The 16482-nt window shown below is 37.1% G+C and overlaps 1 protein-coding gene across 5 annotated transcripts in view; it reads left to right on the top strand.

The window, feature by feature from the left end:
* ZRANB3 (zinc finger RANBP2-type containing 3) overlaps positions 1-16482 on the top strand; it is a 275954-nt gene that overhangs the window by 148534 nt on the left and 110938 nt on the right. For 4 of the 5 annotated variants that reach the window (XM_032638607.1, XM_032638608.1, XM_032638610.1 and 1 more), the window contains 2 exons: positions 10028-10206; positions 12798-13029. In XM_032638607.1, the coding sequence (XP_032494498.1) occupies positions 10028-10206; positions 12798-13029 (411 nt within the window). The remainder of the gene's footprint in view (positions 1-10027; positions 10207-12797; positions 13030-16482) is intronic. The other variant, XM_032638611.1, reaches the window with a different exon arrangement.

Genomic DNA, 16482 nt, shown 5'->3' on the forward strand with positions numbered 1-16482 from the left:
TCCAGTTTTCCCAGCACCATTTATTGAAGAGGCTGTCCTTTCTCCACTGTACATTCCTGCCTCCTTTATCAAAGATAAGGTGTCCATATGTGCGTGGGTTTATCTCTGGGCTTTCTATCCTGTTCCACTGATCTATCTTTCTGTTTTTTGTGCCAGTACCATACTGTCTTGATTACTGTTGCTTTGTAATATAGTCTGAAGTCAGGGAGCCTTATTCCTCCAGCTCCTTTTTTCGTTCTCAAGATTGCTTTGGCTATTCGGGGTCTTTTGTGTTTACATACAAATTGCGAAATTTTTTGTTCTAGTTCTGTGAAAAATGCCAGTGGTAGTTTGATAGGGATTGCATTGAATCTGTAGATTGCTTTGGGTAGTAGAGTCATTTTCACAATGTTGATTCTTCCCATCCAAGAACATGGTATATCTCTCCATCTATTTGTATCATCTTTAATTTCTTTCATCAGTGTCTTATAATTTTCTGCATACAGGTCTTTCGTCTCCTTAGGTAGGTTTATTCCTAGATATTTTATTCTTTTTGTTGCAATGGTAAATGGGAGTGTTTTCTTGATTTCACTTTCAGATTTTTCATCATTAGTATATAGGAATGCCAGAGATTTCTGTGCATTAATTTTGTATCCTGCTACTTTACCAAATTCATTGATTAGCTCTAGTAGTTTTCTGGTAGCATCTTTAGGATTCTCTGTGTATAGTATCATGTCATCTGCAAACAGTGACAGCTTTACTTCTTCTTTTCCGATTTGGATTCCTTTTATTTCCTTTTCTTCTCTGATTGCTGTGGCTAAAACTTCCAATACTATGTTGAATAAGAGTGGTGAGAGTGGGCAACCTTGTCTTGTTCCTGATCTTAGTGGAAATGCTTTCAGTTTTTCACCATTGAGGATGATGTTTGCTGTGGGCTTGTCATATATGGCCTTTATTATGTTTAGGAAAGTTCCCTCTATGCCTACTTTCTGGAGGGTTTTTATCATAAATGGGTGTTGAATTTTGTCGAAAGCTTTCTCTGCATCTATTGAGATGATCATATGGTTTTTCTCCTTCAATTTGTTAATATGGTTTATCACATTGATAGATTTGCGTATATTGAAGAATCCTTGCATTCCTGGAATAAACCCCACTTGATCATGGTGTATGATCCTTTTAATGTGCTGTTGGATTCTGTTTGCTAGTATTTTGTTGAGGATTTTTGCATCTATGTTCATCAGTGATATTGGCCTGTAGTTTTCTTTCTTTGTGACATCCTTGTCTGGTTTTGGTATCAAGGTGATGGTGGCTTCGTAGAAGGAATTTGGGAGTGTTCCTCCCTCTGCTATATTTTGGAAGAGTTCGAGAAGGATAGGTGTTAGCTCTTCTCTAAACGTTTGATAGAATTCACCTGTGAAGCCATCTGGTCCTGGGCTTTTGTTTGTTGGAACGTTTTTAATCACAGTTTCAATTTCAGTGCTTGTGATTGGTCTGTTCATATTTTCTATTTCTTCCTGATTCAGTCTTGGCAGGTTGTGCATTTCTAAGAATTTGTCCATTTCTTCCAGATTGTCCATTTTATTGGCATAGAGTTGCTTGTAGTAATCTCTCATGATTTTTTTTATTTCTGCAGTGTCAGTTGTTACTTCTCCTTTTTCATTTCTAATTCTATTGATTTGAGTCTTCTCCCTTTTTTTCTTGATGAGTCTGGCTAGTGGTTTATCTATTTTGTTTATCTTCTCAAAGAACCAGCTTTTAGTTTTATTGATCTTTGCTATTGTTTCCTTCATTTCTTTTTCATTTATTTCTGATCTGATTTTTATGATTTCTTTCCTTCTGCTAGCTTTGGGGTTTTTTTGTTCTTCTTTCTCTAATTGCTTGAGGTGCAAGGTTAGGTTGTTTATTCGAGATGTTTCCTGCTTCTTAAGGTGGGTTTGTATTGTTATAAACTTCCCCCTTAGAACTGCTTTTGCTGCATCCCATAGGTTTTGGGTCGTTGTGTCTCCATTGTCATTTGTTTCTAGGTATTTTTTTATTTCCTCTTTGATTTCTTCAGTGATCACTTCATTATTAAGTAGTGTATTGTTTAGCCTCCATGTGTTTGTATTTTTTACAGATCTTTTCCTGTAATTGATATCTAGTCTCATGGCGTTGTGGTCAGAAAAGATACTTGATACAATTTCAGTTTTCTTAAATTTACCAAGGCTTGATTTGTGACCCAAGATATGATCTATCCTGGAGAATGTTCCATGAGCACTTGAGAAAAATGTGTATTCTGTTGTTTTTGGATGGAGTGTCCTATAAATATCAATTAAGTCCATCTTGTTTAATGTATCATTTAAAGCTTGTGTTTCCTTATTTATTTTCATTTTGGATGATCTGTCCATGGGTGAAAGTGGGGTGTTAAAGTCCCCTACTATGAATGTGTTACTGTTGATCTCCCCTTTTATGGTTGTTAGTATTTGCCTTATGTATTGAGGTGCTCCTATGTTGGGTGCATAAATATTTACAATTGTTATATCTTCTTCTTGGATCGATCCCTTGATCATTATGTAGTGTCCTTCTTTGTCCCTTTTAATAGTCCTTATTTTAAAGTCTATTTTGTCTGATATGAGAATTGCTACTCCAGCTTTCTTTTGGTTTCCATTTGCATGGAATATCTTTTTCCATCCCCTTACTTTCAGTCTGTATGTGTCTCTAGGTCTGAAGTGGGTCTCTTGTAGACAGCATATATAAGGGTCTTGTTTTTGTATCCATTCAGCCAATCTGTGTCTTTTGGTGGGAGCATTTAGTCCATTTACATTTAAGGTAATTATCGATATGTATGTTCCTATTCCCATTTTATATATTGTTTTGGGTTCGCTACTATAGGTCGTTTCCTTCTCTTGTGTTTCGTGTCTAGAGAAGTTCCTTTAGCATTTGTTGTAAAGCTGGTTTGGTGGTGCTGAACTCTCTCAGCTTTTGCTTGTCTGTAAAGGTTTTAATTTCTCCATCAAATGTGAATGAGATCCTTGCTGGGTAGAGTAGTCTTGGTTGCAGGCTTTTCTCCTTCATCACTTTCAGTATGTCCTGCCACTCCCTTCTGGCTTGTAGGGTTTCTGCTGAGAGATCAGCTGTTAACCTTATGGGGATACCCTTGTGTGTTATTTGTTGTTTTTCCTTTGCTGCTTTTAATATGCTTTCTTTGTATTTAATTTTTGACAGTTTGATTAATATGTGTCTTGGCGTGTTTCTCCTTGTATTTATCCTGTATGGGACTCTCTGTGCTTCCTGGACTTGATTAACTATTTCCTTTCCCATATTAGGGAAGTTTTCAACTATAATCTTTTAAAATATTTTCTCAGTCCCTTTCTTTCTTTCTTCTTCTTCTGGAACCCCTATAATTCGAATGTTGGTGCGTTTCATGTTGTCCCAGAGGTCTCTGAGACTGTCCTCAGTTCTTTTCATTCTTTTTTCTTTATTCTGCTCTGCAGTAGTTATTTCCACTACTTTATCTTCCAGGTCACTTATCCGTTCTTCTGCCTCAGTTATTCTGCTATTGATCCTATCTAGAGTGGTTTTAATTTCATTTATTGCATTGTTCATCGTTGCTTGTTTCATCTTTAGTTCTTGTAGGTCCTTGTTAACTGTTTCTTGCATTTTGTCCATTCTACTTCCAAGATTTCGGATCATCCTTACTATCATTATTCTGAATTCTTTTTCAGGTAGATTGCCTATTTCCTCTTCATTTGTTAGGTCTGGTGGGTTTTTATCTTGCTCCTTCATCTGCTGTGTGTTTTTCTGTCTTCTCATTTTGCTTATCTTACTGTGTTTGGGGTCTCCTTTTTGCAGGCTGCACTTTCGTAGTTCCCGTTGTTTTTGATGTCTGTCTCCAGTGGCTAAGGTTGTTTCAGTGGGTTGTGTAGGCTTCCTGGTGGAGGGGACTAGTGCCTGTGTTGTGCTGGATGAGGCTGGATCTTGTCTCTCTAGTGGGCAGGTTCACGTCTGGTGGTGTGTTTTGGGGTGTCTGTGGCCTTATTATGATTTTAGGCAGCCTCTCTGCTAATGGGTGGGGTTGTGTTCCTGTTTTGCTAGTTGTTTGGCATAGGTTGTCCAGCACTGTGGCTTGCTGGTCGTTGAGTGAAGCTGGGTGCTGGTGTTAAGATGGAGGTCTCTGGGAGATTTCCACCGTTTAATATTATGTGGAGCTGGGAGGTCTCTTGTTGACCAGTGTCCTGAAGTTGGCTCTCCTACCTCAGAGGCAGAGCCCTGACTCCTGGCTGGAGCACCAAGAGCCTTTCATCCACACAGCTCAGAATAAAAGGGAGAAAAAGTAGGGAGAATTAGTAGAAGTATGAGTAAAGAAAGAAGGAAAGGAGGAAAGGAAGGAAGGAAGAAAGAAGCAAAGAAGGAAAGAAAGGAGGGAGGGAGGGAGGGATGAAGGAAGGAAGGAAGGAAGGAGGGAAAGAAGGAAAAAAGACAGAAAGAAAGATGATACAGTAAAAATAAAATAAAGTATAATATAGTTATTGAATTAAAAAATATTTAGAAAAAAAAAAAGGGACGGATAGAACCTTAGGACAAATGTTGGAAGCAAAGCTATACAGAGAAAATCTTACACAGAAGCATACACATACACCTTCACAAAAAGAGGTAAAGGGGGAAAAATCATAAATCCTGCTCCCTGAGACCACCTCCTCAATTTGGGGTGATTCGTTGTCTAAAGGAGGGAAGGAAGGAAGGAAAGAAAGAAAGAACGAAGGTTAAGTATAATAAAGTTATTACAATTAAACTTAATTATTAATAAAAAGAATTTTTTAAAAAAAATCATGGACGGATAGAACCCTAGGACAAATGGTGGAAGCAAGAGTATACAGACAAGATCTCACACAGAAGCATACACGTACACATTCACAAAAAGAGGAAAAGAGAAAAAAATCATAGATCTCGCTCCTAAAGTCCACCTCTTCAACTTGGGATCATTCCTTGTCTATTCAGGTATTCCACAGATGCAGGGTATATCAAGTTGATTGTGGAGCTTTAACCCGCTGCTTCTGTGGCTGCTGGGAGAGATTTCCCTTTCTCTTCTTTGTTCTCACAGCTCACAGGAACTCAGCTTTGGATTTGGCCCTGCCTCTGCATGTAGGTCGCTGGAGGGCGTCTGTTTTTTCGCTCAGACAGGTCGGGGTTAAAGGAGCCGCTGATTCGGGGCCTCCAGCTCACTCAGGCCGGGGGTTGGGGGATGGGGGAAGGAGGGGCACTGCGTGCGGGGCGGGCCTGCAGCGGCAGAGGCAGCGTGACGTTGCGGCAGAGGCCGGCGTGACGTTGCACCAGCCTGAGGCCCTCCGTGCGTTGTCCCGGGGAAGTTGTCCCTGGATCCCGGGAACCTTGCAGTGGCGGGCTGCACAGGCTCCGCGGAAGAGGGGTGTGGAGAGTGACCTGTGCTCGCACACAGGCCCCTTGGTGGCGGCAGCAGCAGCCTTAGCGTCTCCCGCCCGTCTCTGGGGTCCGCGGTTTTAGCCGCGGCTCGCGCCCGTCTCTGGGGTTTGCGCTTTCAGCCGCGGCTCGTGCCCGTCTCTGGGGTTCGCGCTTTTAGCCGCGACTCGCGCCCGTCTCTGGGGTTCGCGCTTTTAGCCGCGGCTCGCGCCCTTCTCTGGAGATCCTTTAAGCAGCGCTCTTAAACCCCTCTCCTCGCGCACCAGGAAACAAAGAGGGAAGAAAAAGTCTCTTGCCTCTTCGGCAGGTGCAGGCTTTTCCCCGAACTCCCTCCCGGCTAGTCGTGGTGCACTAACCCCTTCAGGCTATGTTCAAGCCGCCAACCCCAGTCCTCTCCCTGAGCTCCGTCCAAAACCAAAACCCGAGCCTCAGCTCGCAGCCCCGCCCACCCCGGCGGGTGAGCAGACAAGCCTCTCAGGTTGGTGAGTGCTGGTCGGCACCGATCGTCTGTGCAGGTATCTTCCCGCTTTGCCCTCCGCACCGGTCGCTGTGCACCACTCCGCGGTCCCAAAACACCCCCCTCCGCCTCCCGCAGTCTCCGCCCGCGGAGGGGCTTCCTAGTGTGTGGAAACTTTTCCTCCTTCACAGCTCCCTCCCACTGGTGCTGGTGCCGTCCTTATTCTTTTGTCTCTGTTTTTTCTTTTGCCCTACCCAGTTACATGGGGAGTTTCTTGCCTTTTGGGAGGTCTGAGGTCTTCTGCCAGCCTTCAGTAGGAGTTCTGTAGGAGTTGTTCCACGTGTGGATGTATTTCTGGTGTATCCGTGGGGAGGAAGGCGATCTCCGCGTCTTACTCTTCCGCCATCTTCAAGGTCCCCCCCCCCCCGTGGGTTGTCTTTTCGTTTCTTTTATGGTTTCCTTTGCTGTGCAAAAACTTTTAAGTTTAATCAGGTCACATTTATTTATTTTTGCTTTTGTTTCCATTACTCTAGGAGACAGATCCAAAAAAATACTGCTGCAGTTTATGTCAAAGAGTGTCCTGCCTGTGTTTTCCTCTGATAAGAGTTTTATAGTATCTGGAAAGACCTACATCCTTGATCTCAGTAGCAGACAATATTAGGAAATTTTGGAAACTAGTTTATCAGTGGGTGCCTGGCAGGCCAACACAGGACACTGTTAGTCACACTAAGTGAAGAGCACCAAAGTCCAGGTAGGCAGGTGATTGGCACTAAGTAAATTTAGCAACAAGCAAAAGGTAAGGGCCTGGTGATAGAATCTGAGTCCCAGAGAAAGTATCCTATTTCCCAGGATATCAGGGAAGCAAAACAGACCCCTATTTCTAGAGAAATTGAAATTAAGAAAATGAGTGATGAAATCATGGAAGGAAGCAAAACCAGGGACTCATAACTAGGGCACAGGTTCATGGTATGGTCCACACACACAAAATAAGGCCATGGCTCAGTTCCTGGAACTGTGCTCATGGTCAGAGTTGTTGCAGGAAAGAAGCAACTCTAATGATCTCAAGCTAGGTGATGATCTATAATTCTTAAATTTCTACTGCCTTGGAACTAACTTGGTCCCAGAATTTTGTTTAAGTGGTTTCAGCTCTGAGGATTGGCAGGTTTTGAGGACAAGGAAACATATCAGTCATTATACTCTATATTGGTGCATAATTACTCTTTGGTTCGGATTTACAAAACTAAGTTATGTGAAAGCTTGTTCTTTTCTCTTAGGGCTAAGATTTACCACTAGGTGAATCTTAAATTTGACTCTGCAGGCCTAAAGGTTGAGTTGTGTGCTACTTCTTGGAAAGAGATATAGACTATTAAGGTGTTAAATTATTTAATTTTATAATAAAATATGTAGGGTGCTTTGTGTATGTGTGTGTGCATGTGTGTGTCAGTTCCTAAGTTCCCTTAACCTGTTAACAAGCCCTGCCGAACTTATCCTCAATTTTACTCTTAAAATACTAGGTAGAAAAAATGTTTTATCTTCACCTGCATCTTGTTTCAACGCTGAAAGCTTTTAGACTTTGTTTTGACTCTGTACTTGAATGTTATGCCTCAAAACTTTGAAATGGTAACTAAAAATATAATTGCTCTTGGACTAAATACTTTTCAGTTACCTTCCTCCCTTTTGTTAAAAATCGTAAACACCTTTCCTGTGCCTTGGTCTTGCCTGTCCCAGAGAATTTAAAGTCCTTGATTTTTATTTAGTCATCCATTCACTCATACCTTCAAATAATGTCTGAGCATTTACTATATGCCAGGTCAGAAACAAAATCACTTCCTGCGTTCCATTTACCATGTTTCCATAATGGAAGCTTGCTAAAAGTCCACAACTTAATTTTTCTCTTTTTCTTTCATTTCACTCAGCATTTAAAACTTACTTTAAATTGTTTTATGTTTCTGTCTTTTTTCTCCTTGAAGAGTCTTGTAAGCAGGGTCTATGTCTTTTAGTCTTTCTCATGGTTCATAATAGTAACTACTTTTTTGCAAAGACAGGATTATTGAGGTATAATTCACCCTTTTAGGTAAATTCACTTTTTTTTTAATTGAAGTATAGTTGACTTACAATGTTGTGTTAGTTTCATGCACACAGCGAAGTGATTCAGTTGTACTTATACATATGTATATGTATATATCCATTCTTTTTCAGATTCTTTTCCATTATAGGTTATTGTAAGATATTGAATATAGTTCCCTGTGCTATACAATAGGTCCTTGTTGTTTATCTGTTTCATATATAGTAGTGTGTATCTGCTAATCCCAAACTCCTAATTTATCCTTCCCTCCTAAATTCACCTTTCTTAGTGTACAGTTCCGTGAGTTCTGCCCAATGCAGGCATGTAACTGCCACCACAAGATACAGAACAGTTCAGTCAGTCCCCAGATCTTCTCACATGCTGCTGTCCTCCTCCCACCCCACAGCCCCTGGTGTGCTTTTTGTACCTGTTGTTTCGTCTTTTCCAGAATGACATAAAAATGGAATCATGTAGTACCTAGTTTTGGGGTCTGACTACTTTCAATTAGCAAAATGCATTTGAGATTTTTTTTTTATTAGAGTATAGTTGCTTTACAATATTGTGTTAGTTTATACTGTACAGCCAAGTGAATCAGCTATACGTATACATATATCCCCTCTTTTTTGGATTTCCTTCTCATTTAGGTCACCACAGAGCATTGAGTAGAGTTCCCTGTGTTATACAGTAGGTTCTCATTAGTTATCTATTGTATTTTATTTTTTTAAAGGAACAAACACTATTTATTTAATAAATTTATTTTATTTTATTTATTTTTGGCCGTGTTGGGTCTTCATTGCTGCACGCAGGCTTTCTCTAGTTGCAGCAAGCGGGGGTTACTCTTTGTTGTGGTGCGTGGGCTTCTCATTGCAGTGGCTTCTCTTTGTTGCAGAGCACGGGTTCTAGGCGCGCTGGCTTCAGTAGTTGTGGCACGTGGGCTCAGTAATTGTGGCTCACGAGCTCTAGAGCACAGGCTCAATAGTTGTGGCACACGGGCTTAGTTGCTCTGTGTCATGTGGGATCTTTCCAGACCAAGGATCGAACCTATGTCCCCTGCATTGGCAGGCAGATACTTAACCACTGTGCCATCAGGGAAGTTCTCTATTTTATACATAGTATCAGTAGTGCATATATGTCAATCCCAATCTCCCAATTCATCCCACCCACCCCGCTTCCCCCTTGGTATCCATACGTTTGTTCTCTACGTCTGTGTCTGTTTCTGCTTTGTAAATAAGATTGTCTATACCAGTTTTGTTCCTTTTTTATTGCTAGATGGTATTGCATTGTATAGATTTACCACAGTTTTTATTCATGCACCAGTTGAAGCACATCTGGGTTGTCTCCAGTTTCTGGCTATTATGAACAAAACCACTATAGACATTCATTTAGTAACCAGTTTTTAAATGGGAACAGCTTAGAGATCGGGCAGTGTGATATAACTGTGAAAACAATCGAGACAGCAGTGATGTGGGCTTTCATACTATTTCATCCAGTTAACTGTGAACTTCAACAAATAGTTTAACCTCTCTGTACTTACTTCTATTGTAAAATGTGCATGATTTAGGACTTATTCTAGCTTTAAAATTACATGATATTGTACTGTATAGGTATTTACTCTTGTGTTCTCCAAGAGGAGAATTATACATGGTCACATACATCTTTGTAAAATTAAGTTGTATGAAATCAGTATAACTAATTTTTTTGATATTTGAAATTGAAGTATAGTTGACTTACAATGTTGTGTTAATTTCTGCTGTATAGCAAAGTGATTCAGTTACATATATACATATTCTTTTTATATTTTCTTCCATTACAGTTTATCATAGGATATTGAATATAGTTCCCTGTGCTATACAGTAGAACCTTGTTTGAAACCAGTGTAACTACTATTTTAAATTAGTGGTCCTTTTGTCTCTAAGTTCAATCACAAATGACTTGAAAATAATATAATTTTCTTAATAAATTTTAAATGTCATGATAATCTTGAGCTCTTTATTAACTGTGTAATCCAGATGATTTTACATTGGAAAATTATTTTGATAATACTTTTAAATAAAATATTTGATAAACATTTTCTTTCAAAATATTTTAGCATTTATTTATTTTTAATTTAGATGGGTCTAGGAAAGACAATTCAGGCAATTGGTATCGCTTACTTCTATAAGGAGGAATGGCCACTTTTAATCGTGGTTCCTTCATCTCTGAGGTACCCTTGGACAGAAGAAATAGAGAAATGGATCCCAGAGCTGGGTCCAGAAGAAATCAATGTTATCCAGAATAAAACTGATGTTGGGTAAGAACAACTTTTTAATCTTTAAGAAAAGAAAAGCCCTCCTGTGTGTATTTAGCATATAACCATGTTTAGAATGAGATTATCACAGAATTTGGAATGAAGAGAGTAATATGGCGAATTTTATTTTACACTTTAAAATATGAATTATTTATCTAAAACCCAACTGTGTATTTGATGTCATAAGCTCCTTTATGGTATATTTTTAAAGTAAATGTAAAGTATACATGATTTAAAAATATATGAATATACCTATGCTGTATATACCTTAAATTTACTTTAAGCAGACTATTTTAGGGTTGAAAAACAAATTTTACAACTTTTCAAGGATTAACTTGAAGATTTTGAGCTTTTATTATCAGCAACTATGGCTGGTTTTGCTTTCTAAGTTGTTAGTATGCAAGTTTTATGTATAACTGAAAAATAATGTTAGGCAATTTTACTTTTTTATTTTAATTTATAATTTTAATTTTTTCTATATTGAAAATATTTGTTTTGTGGTTATTTGAAGTCCTTACTCTAAAAATCAGTCATAGTATAGCTACTGTATTTTTCTTCTTTTGTTTTCTAGCCATTGGAAAAAACCAATCAATTTGAATAAACCAATCAATTTGAATATTAATAATTTATTACACTGAGTTTCTGGGTGAATCATGCAAATTATCATGTTCTCAGAAGTTGAAAATTACCAATTTCTCATCCACAAACAAAAAGCGATGTACCTACTAGAAATAAATGTTAATACTTAGATTTTTTTGTGCGTGTGTGGTAGTATTCTACTATATTATATTCTCTAAGGTTGTAAACATAAAGAGTGTTTGTAGAAATAAAGGTGGCCTTTGTGAATGTGGAAGGAGGACCCAGATAAAACAGATGGCAGCCTTTTTCTCTTTCAACCTTGGAACTCTAATTCAATGAAATATGTCTTCCTGGGCCGAAGAAAATTTAGACACTATTTGCATGGTCAAAATAAAATGTATGCAATAATTATAAATTTTCTCTCTTACAATAAAACTGCATAAAATTTAAGACAAGAATTTAGAGAATGTAGAATTTATTAAGGCCTTTATAGTCATTTTCTGTAGGCTATACCTTATTTAAAAGTTAAATTTAAGTATTTTAAAAATGTTTCTCTATCATTTTTAATAGCATTTAGGTCTTCTAATTTTTATTGTTATTTTGGAAATATATTGCGATTAAACAGTGGCTAGTATTTTTATTTAAATAATAGTTGGGATATGTTTGATAGTACTACAACCCTACAGTGTAACTTTTCTGCAGGACGTTAGCTAAGGGCAGAAAAACTTACCCAATGTCTTCCAGGTACTTAAAGAAAACAGCTTTAGGTATATAGCAACATGTGGCAACATGTATTTACTGCAAATACATATACCTCCTTTTGTCATGCCAGTTATTCCTGGACTGTCCACTAGTCAAGATGTGGCAGGATAGCAGCTACAGTGACCTTTGAAGCCCTTGTCTTCTGTATATTGCTCTTAGTCTATCTAAGTGATATTAACCCTAAAATTTTCTTCTGCAGCCTTTTCTGGTATTTGAGTACAGTAGGAAATTCTTAAGACTCTGTATTAAGTAGATTTATCCAGGAATTAAATGTAGTTGTCCTTAAGAAAAAAAAAAATTCATGTTAGTACTGGCTCTTTAGGAGATGTGACTTTTCTGTTAGAGAGTAGAGAACTGCAGAAGACTGACACTGTCATGTGTTTTTCACTGGTGATATAGAAAACACAAGAGTGATATGTTTTATTGTTAATGCATTTATTTGTATAATTATTTCATTCTACAAACTCATTGGGAGCGTAGCATTGTACATACAAAGCTGAAGAAGACACATTTCCTGTCCTCAGCCCATCTTATGATATAATAAGGGAAATAAATATATAAATGAATAATTTCACTACAGTTTGATAAAGAATATTATAGATACGTGAATTATAGAGATAGTCCAAAAGATCAGAGATAACTTTAGCCCAATGTGTCTCTGTGTGAGGTGGTACCCTCCTCCTCTTTTCCCCACACTCTGTCACCCCAGGGCCAGGGCCTCACTTGTTGTCAAAGTGACAAGGACTCTATTGGCCTTTAATGGGAGGGTTCAAGAATGTGAAATGCCCTGAAGTGTTCTGGACAGACCTGTAATACTAAGTATCATCTTGCTCGAAATCACAACAGCACCTCAGCTGAAAAACACTGCTATCCTGTTTGTGGGAAGGCTTCATTGAATAGTTAACTAATCTTTGAGTATCTACTTTTTTTATGCATGATTCTAGGTGCATGGAAGCAAATATTCTCAGAAAGTAATGTACTTATCCTAGTAAAATGTGGCTACCTGGATGTCAAAATATTCCAAAAACCATTTAACCAAAAATTTGGTTTTGTTAACCAAATTTTAAATTTGGATTCTGATTTGTCATATTTGAAGATGGTAAAATCTTAAGAGATACTGGGTTTTAGCGGTAGTACCATCTCTTCTTATTTTTCCTCTTCTTTCTCCTCTGTATTTCTTCCCAAATAAATGTATTTTTTATGATAAATTGGTTACTAAAATATTTTTAAAGTACATGGATTTTCTTTTCTAGGAGAATATCGACCAGCAAAGTGACAGTTCTGGGTTATGGTCTTTTAACCACAGATGCGGAGACTTTGATAGATGCACTGAATAATCAGAACTTCAAAGTAGTTATTGTAGATGAATCACACTACATGAAGTCCAGAAATGCAACTCGCAGCAGGATTTTATTGCCAGTAGTACAGAAAGCCAAACGAGCCATTCTTCTTACAGGAACTCCAGCACTTGGAAGACCTGAAGAGGTATTAAAATCCTTATACTCTGGGCTTTAAAAAAAGAATTGAATCAATCACTGTTTTTTGCAGTTTTTAATTTTAAATCAGATGCCTCAAATGCCATAAGAGCACATTGGGAAATTCTAGATATCTGTTTATAGTTAAATAGATCTTTTACCATGACTGTTTTTATCTGTTTACATGTGAACCATAGCCATGCTTGCAGGTATATATAAAAAATAGTTTTTACCGTCATTATAAGATTTTCATATTTAGTACACATTTGTAATATTCTTCACACTTGTGTTCTTATGGTTCTTCTATGGTCTCAGTTTTCATTTATCTAGTCTATTTTACATTATAAGCTCCTTATGACTGGTGTTGAATCTACTTCGTATCTTTTATACTGTGTTACATAATTTCTCTCTGTTCCTCTTTCGCTTCAAAATCCACATTTCGGAAGGTAGACAGAAAGTAGAACTTATATGAAGACCAGATAGGGTATCCACTTTGAATGGAGGGATAAGGCATTTGTTGGATTCCCTATTTAGCTTTTACAACTCTAAGAGGCAGATGGGGTATGGAAGGCTGAGAGGAAGAAATGAAGGGTGAAACACTCTAAGGGTCAGTGTAACCTAGGGAAGCACTGTCTATTAAGGTACACTTAGTCATAGAAAAAAATATGAGCCTATTGTCTGGTAGGGTTGTTGTAAGAAATAAAGGAAATATTGCTTCGAAAGTACCTTGTCATGTGCCATAGTAAGCACTCAACTAAGGGTGTCCATTGTTATTTTTGATTCTTAAGCCAAGCCTGAGAAACAGCTATTGCATCACATCTCTACTAGTATGACCAAGGCTCTGCTTTTATTCTTCACACTGGGAGTCTTCTGAAATACACATAACAGTACATAGACTGTGATGGTAAAATTCTCAATTTTACCTTTTATATTTTTGCTCTGGATACTCACTGGAAGTGGGAGAGTGGACCCCAGGTAATTTACTTACGTTCCAAAATTATGTCGCTGAATAATGGGGTTTATTATGTCTTAATAAAAAATACATAAAATGTGTCATTTAAGAAGGAGAATGTATAAAAGATATATGTATTTTAAATGATAGTAGTAAAATGAATACTCACTTACTGATTACCTACCGTAAGAAAGAGAGCACTGACAATACAGTAGTGGCCCTTGTGTCCCGTGTGATTACATGCCAGTCCCTTCACTCCTCACCCAGGATAGCCACTATTCAAAGCAAGGGTAATTCCTGGTTTTGTGGATCACGATGGTTATACAATTGGGGATGTTTGGGACTCTTTAAGAAAAAACTATAAAATTACAAGTTCTAAATTAGGAGTTCTGAAACTGGTATGAGTCCTCCAACTTTGTTTTTCTTTTTCAAGATGTTTTTGGATATTCTGGGTCCCTTGAATTTCTGTATGATTTTTTTTGTAGAACTTGGCATTTTTTGCAGAGAATTCAGCTTAGATTTTCATAGGTATTGTGTTGAACCTGCAGATCACTTTGGAGTGTACTGCCATGTTAACAGTATTAAGTCTTCAAATCCATGAACATGAGATATCTTTCAATTTATTTAGGATTTAATTGTTTTCCAACAGTGCTTTGTAGTTTTAACAGGATAAGTCCTATGCTTCTTTTGTTAAATATTTTATTCTTTTTGATACTGTTGTCAATATAATTGTTTTCTTAATTTCATTTGTAGAATGTTCATTGCAAGTATATAGAAATACAATTGATTTTTATGTATTGATCATGTATCCTGAAACCTTGCTGAACTCATTTATTATTTCTAGTAGTTTTTAGTGGACTCCTTAGGATTTTTTGTAGACAGGATCATATATATGTTGCTTTAATTTCCCTGGCTAGAACTTCCAGTACAATTTTGAATGGAAATGGCAAGTATGGGCATCTTTATTTTGTTCCTAATCTTAGGAGGAAAGCCCTCAGTCTTTCACCTTTAAGTATTACCTGTGTTACCTGTGGTTTTTTGCAAATTTCTTTTATCAGTTAAGTTCCTTTCTACCTCTTGTTTATTGAGTGTTTAATCATGAAAGGATATTGAGTTTGTCAAATGCTTTTTCTGCATTTATTGAGGTACTTATATTTTTTTTGTCCTTTATTCTATTGATAGGGTGTATTATAATCATTGATTTTCGGATGTTAAACCAACCTTGCATTCTAAGATAAATCTCACTTGGTCGTGATATATAATCCTTTCATATGTTGCTAGATTCAGTCTGCTAATATTTTGTTGATGATTATTGTGTCTATATTCATAAGAGATATTGATTTGTAGTTTTTTAAAAAATTATATCTTGGTCCAGTTTTGTTATTAAGGTATTACTGGCCTCAAAGAATGAGATGGAAAGTGTTCCTTCCTCTTCTATTTTTTAGAAGAGTTTGCAAAACATTGGTATTACTTCTTTTTTAAATATTTGGTGAATTTGATGGTGAAGCTATATGGGCCTGAACTTTTCTTTGTGAGTCAATTTAGGTTAACAACTCATTCTCTTCATTGAATAATGTCCATTCAGATTGTTTCTTTTTGAGTCAGTTTTGGTACTTTGTGTCTTTTTAGGAATTTGTTCATTTCATCTACGTTACTTAATATATTGGCATACTATTGTTCATAGAATTCTCTTATAATTTTTTGTATTTCTGTGAGGTTGATAGTGATGTCCCCTCTTTCATTCCTGATTTTAGTAATTTGAGCCATCTCTCTTTTTTTCTCGGTTGTTGGAGCTAAAGTTTTGTCAATTTTGTTGATCTCTCCAAGAACCAACTTTTGGTCTCATTGATTTATTTCTCTGTTGTTTTCCATTCTCTATTTTGTTCATTTCCATTCTAATCTTTGTTACATTATGCCTTCTGTTTGTTTTGGGTATAGTTTGCTCTTCTTTCCAGTGTTTTAAGGTTAAAAATTAGATTATTAATTTGAGAGCTTTCTTAATACAGACATATACAGATATAAATTTTCCTCTAAGCACTGCTTTCATTGCATCTCATTTTTGGTATGTTATCTTCTCAGTTTCATTTATTGCAAAGTCTTATCTACTTTCTAAATAATTTCCCTTGTGATTTCTTTTTTGAACAATTTGTTATTTAGGAGTATGTTGTCATATAAAAAGGATGTAAAGCAACAAAGCTACTTTGGAAAACACTTTGACAGTTCCTTAATAAATTAAAAATCAAATTACTATAGTACCTAGCAATTCCATTCCTAGGTATATACCCAAGAGAATTGAATATACAGCTGTTCGTAGTAGCATTATTCATGATATCCCAAAAGTGTAAAAAAGCCATTGTCCATAACTGCTGAATGGATAAACAAAATACAGCCATAAAAGAAGTAAAGTACTAATATACTCTACAACATGGGTGAACCTTGAAGACATTATGCTAAGTGAAAGCCAGACACAAAGGCTACATATTTTTTTATTCTATTTCTATGAAATGTCCA

This window comes from Phocoena sinus, chromosome 7 (genome assembly GCF_008692025.1).
Source record: "Phocoena sinus isolate mPhoSin1 chromosome 7, mPhoSin1.pri, whole genome shotgun sequence".
NCBI lineage: Eukaryota > Metazoa > Chordata > Mammalia > Artiodactyla > Phocoenidae > Phocoena > Phocoena sinus.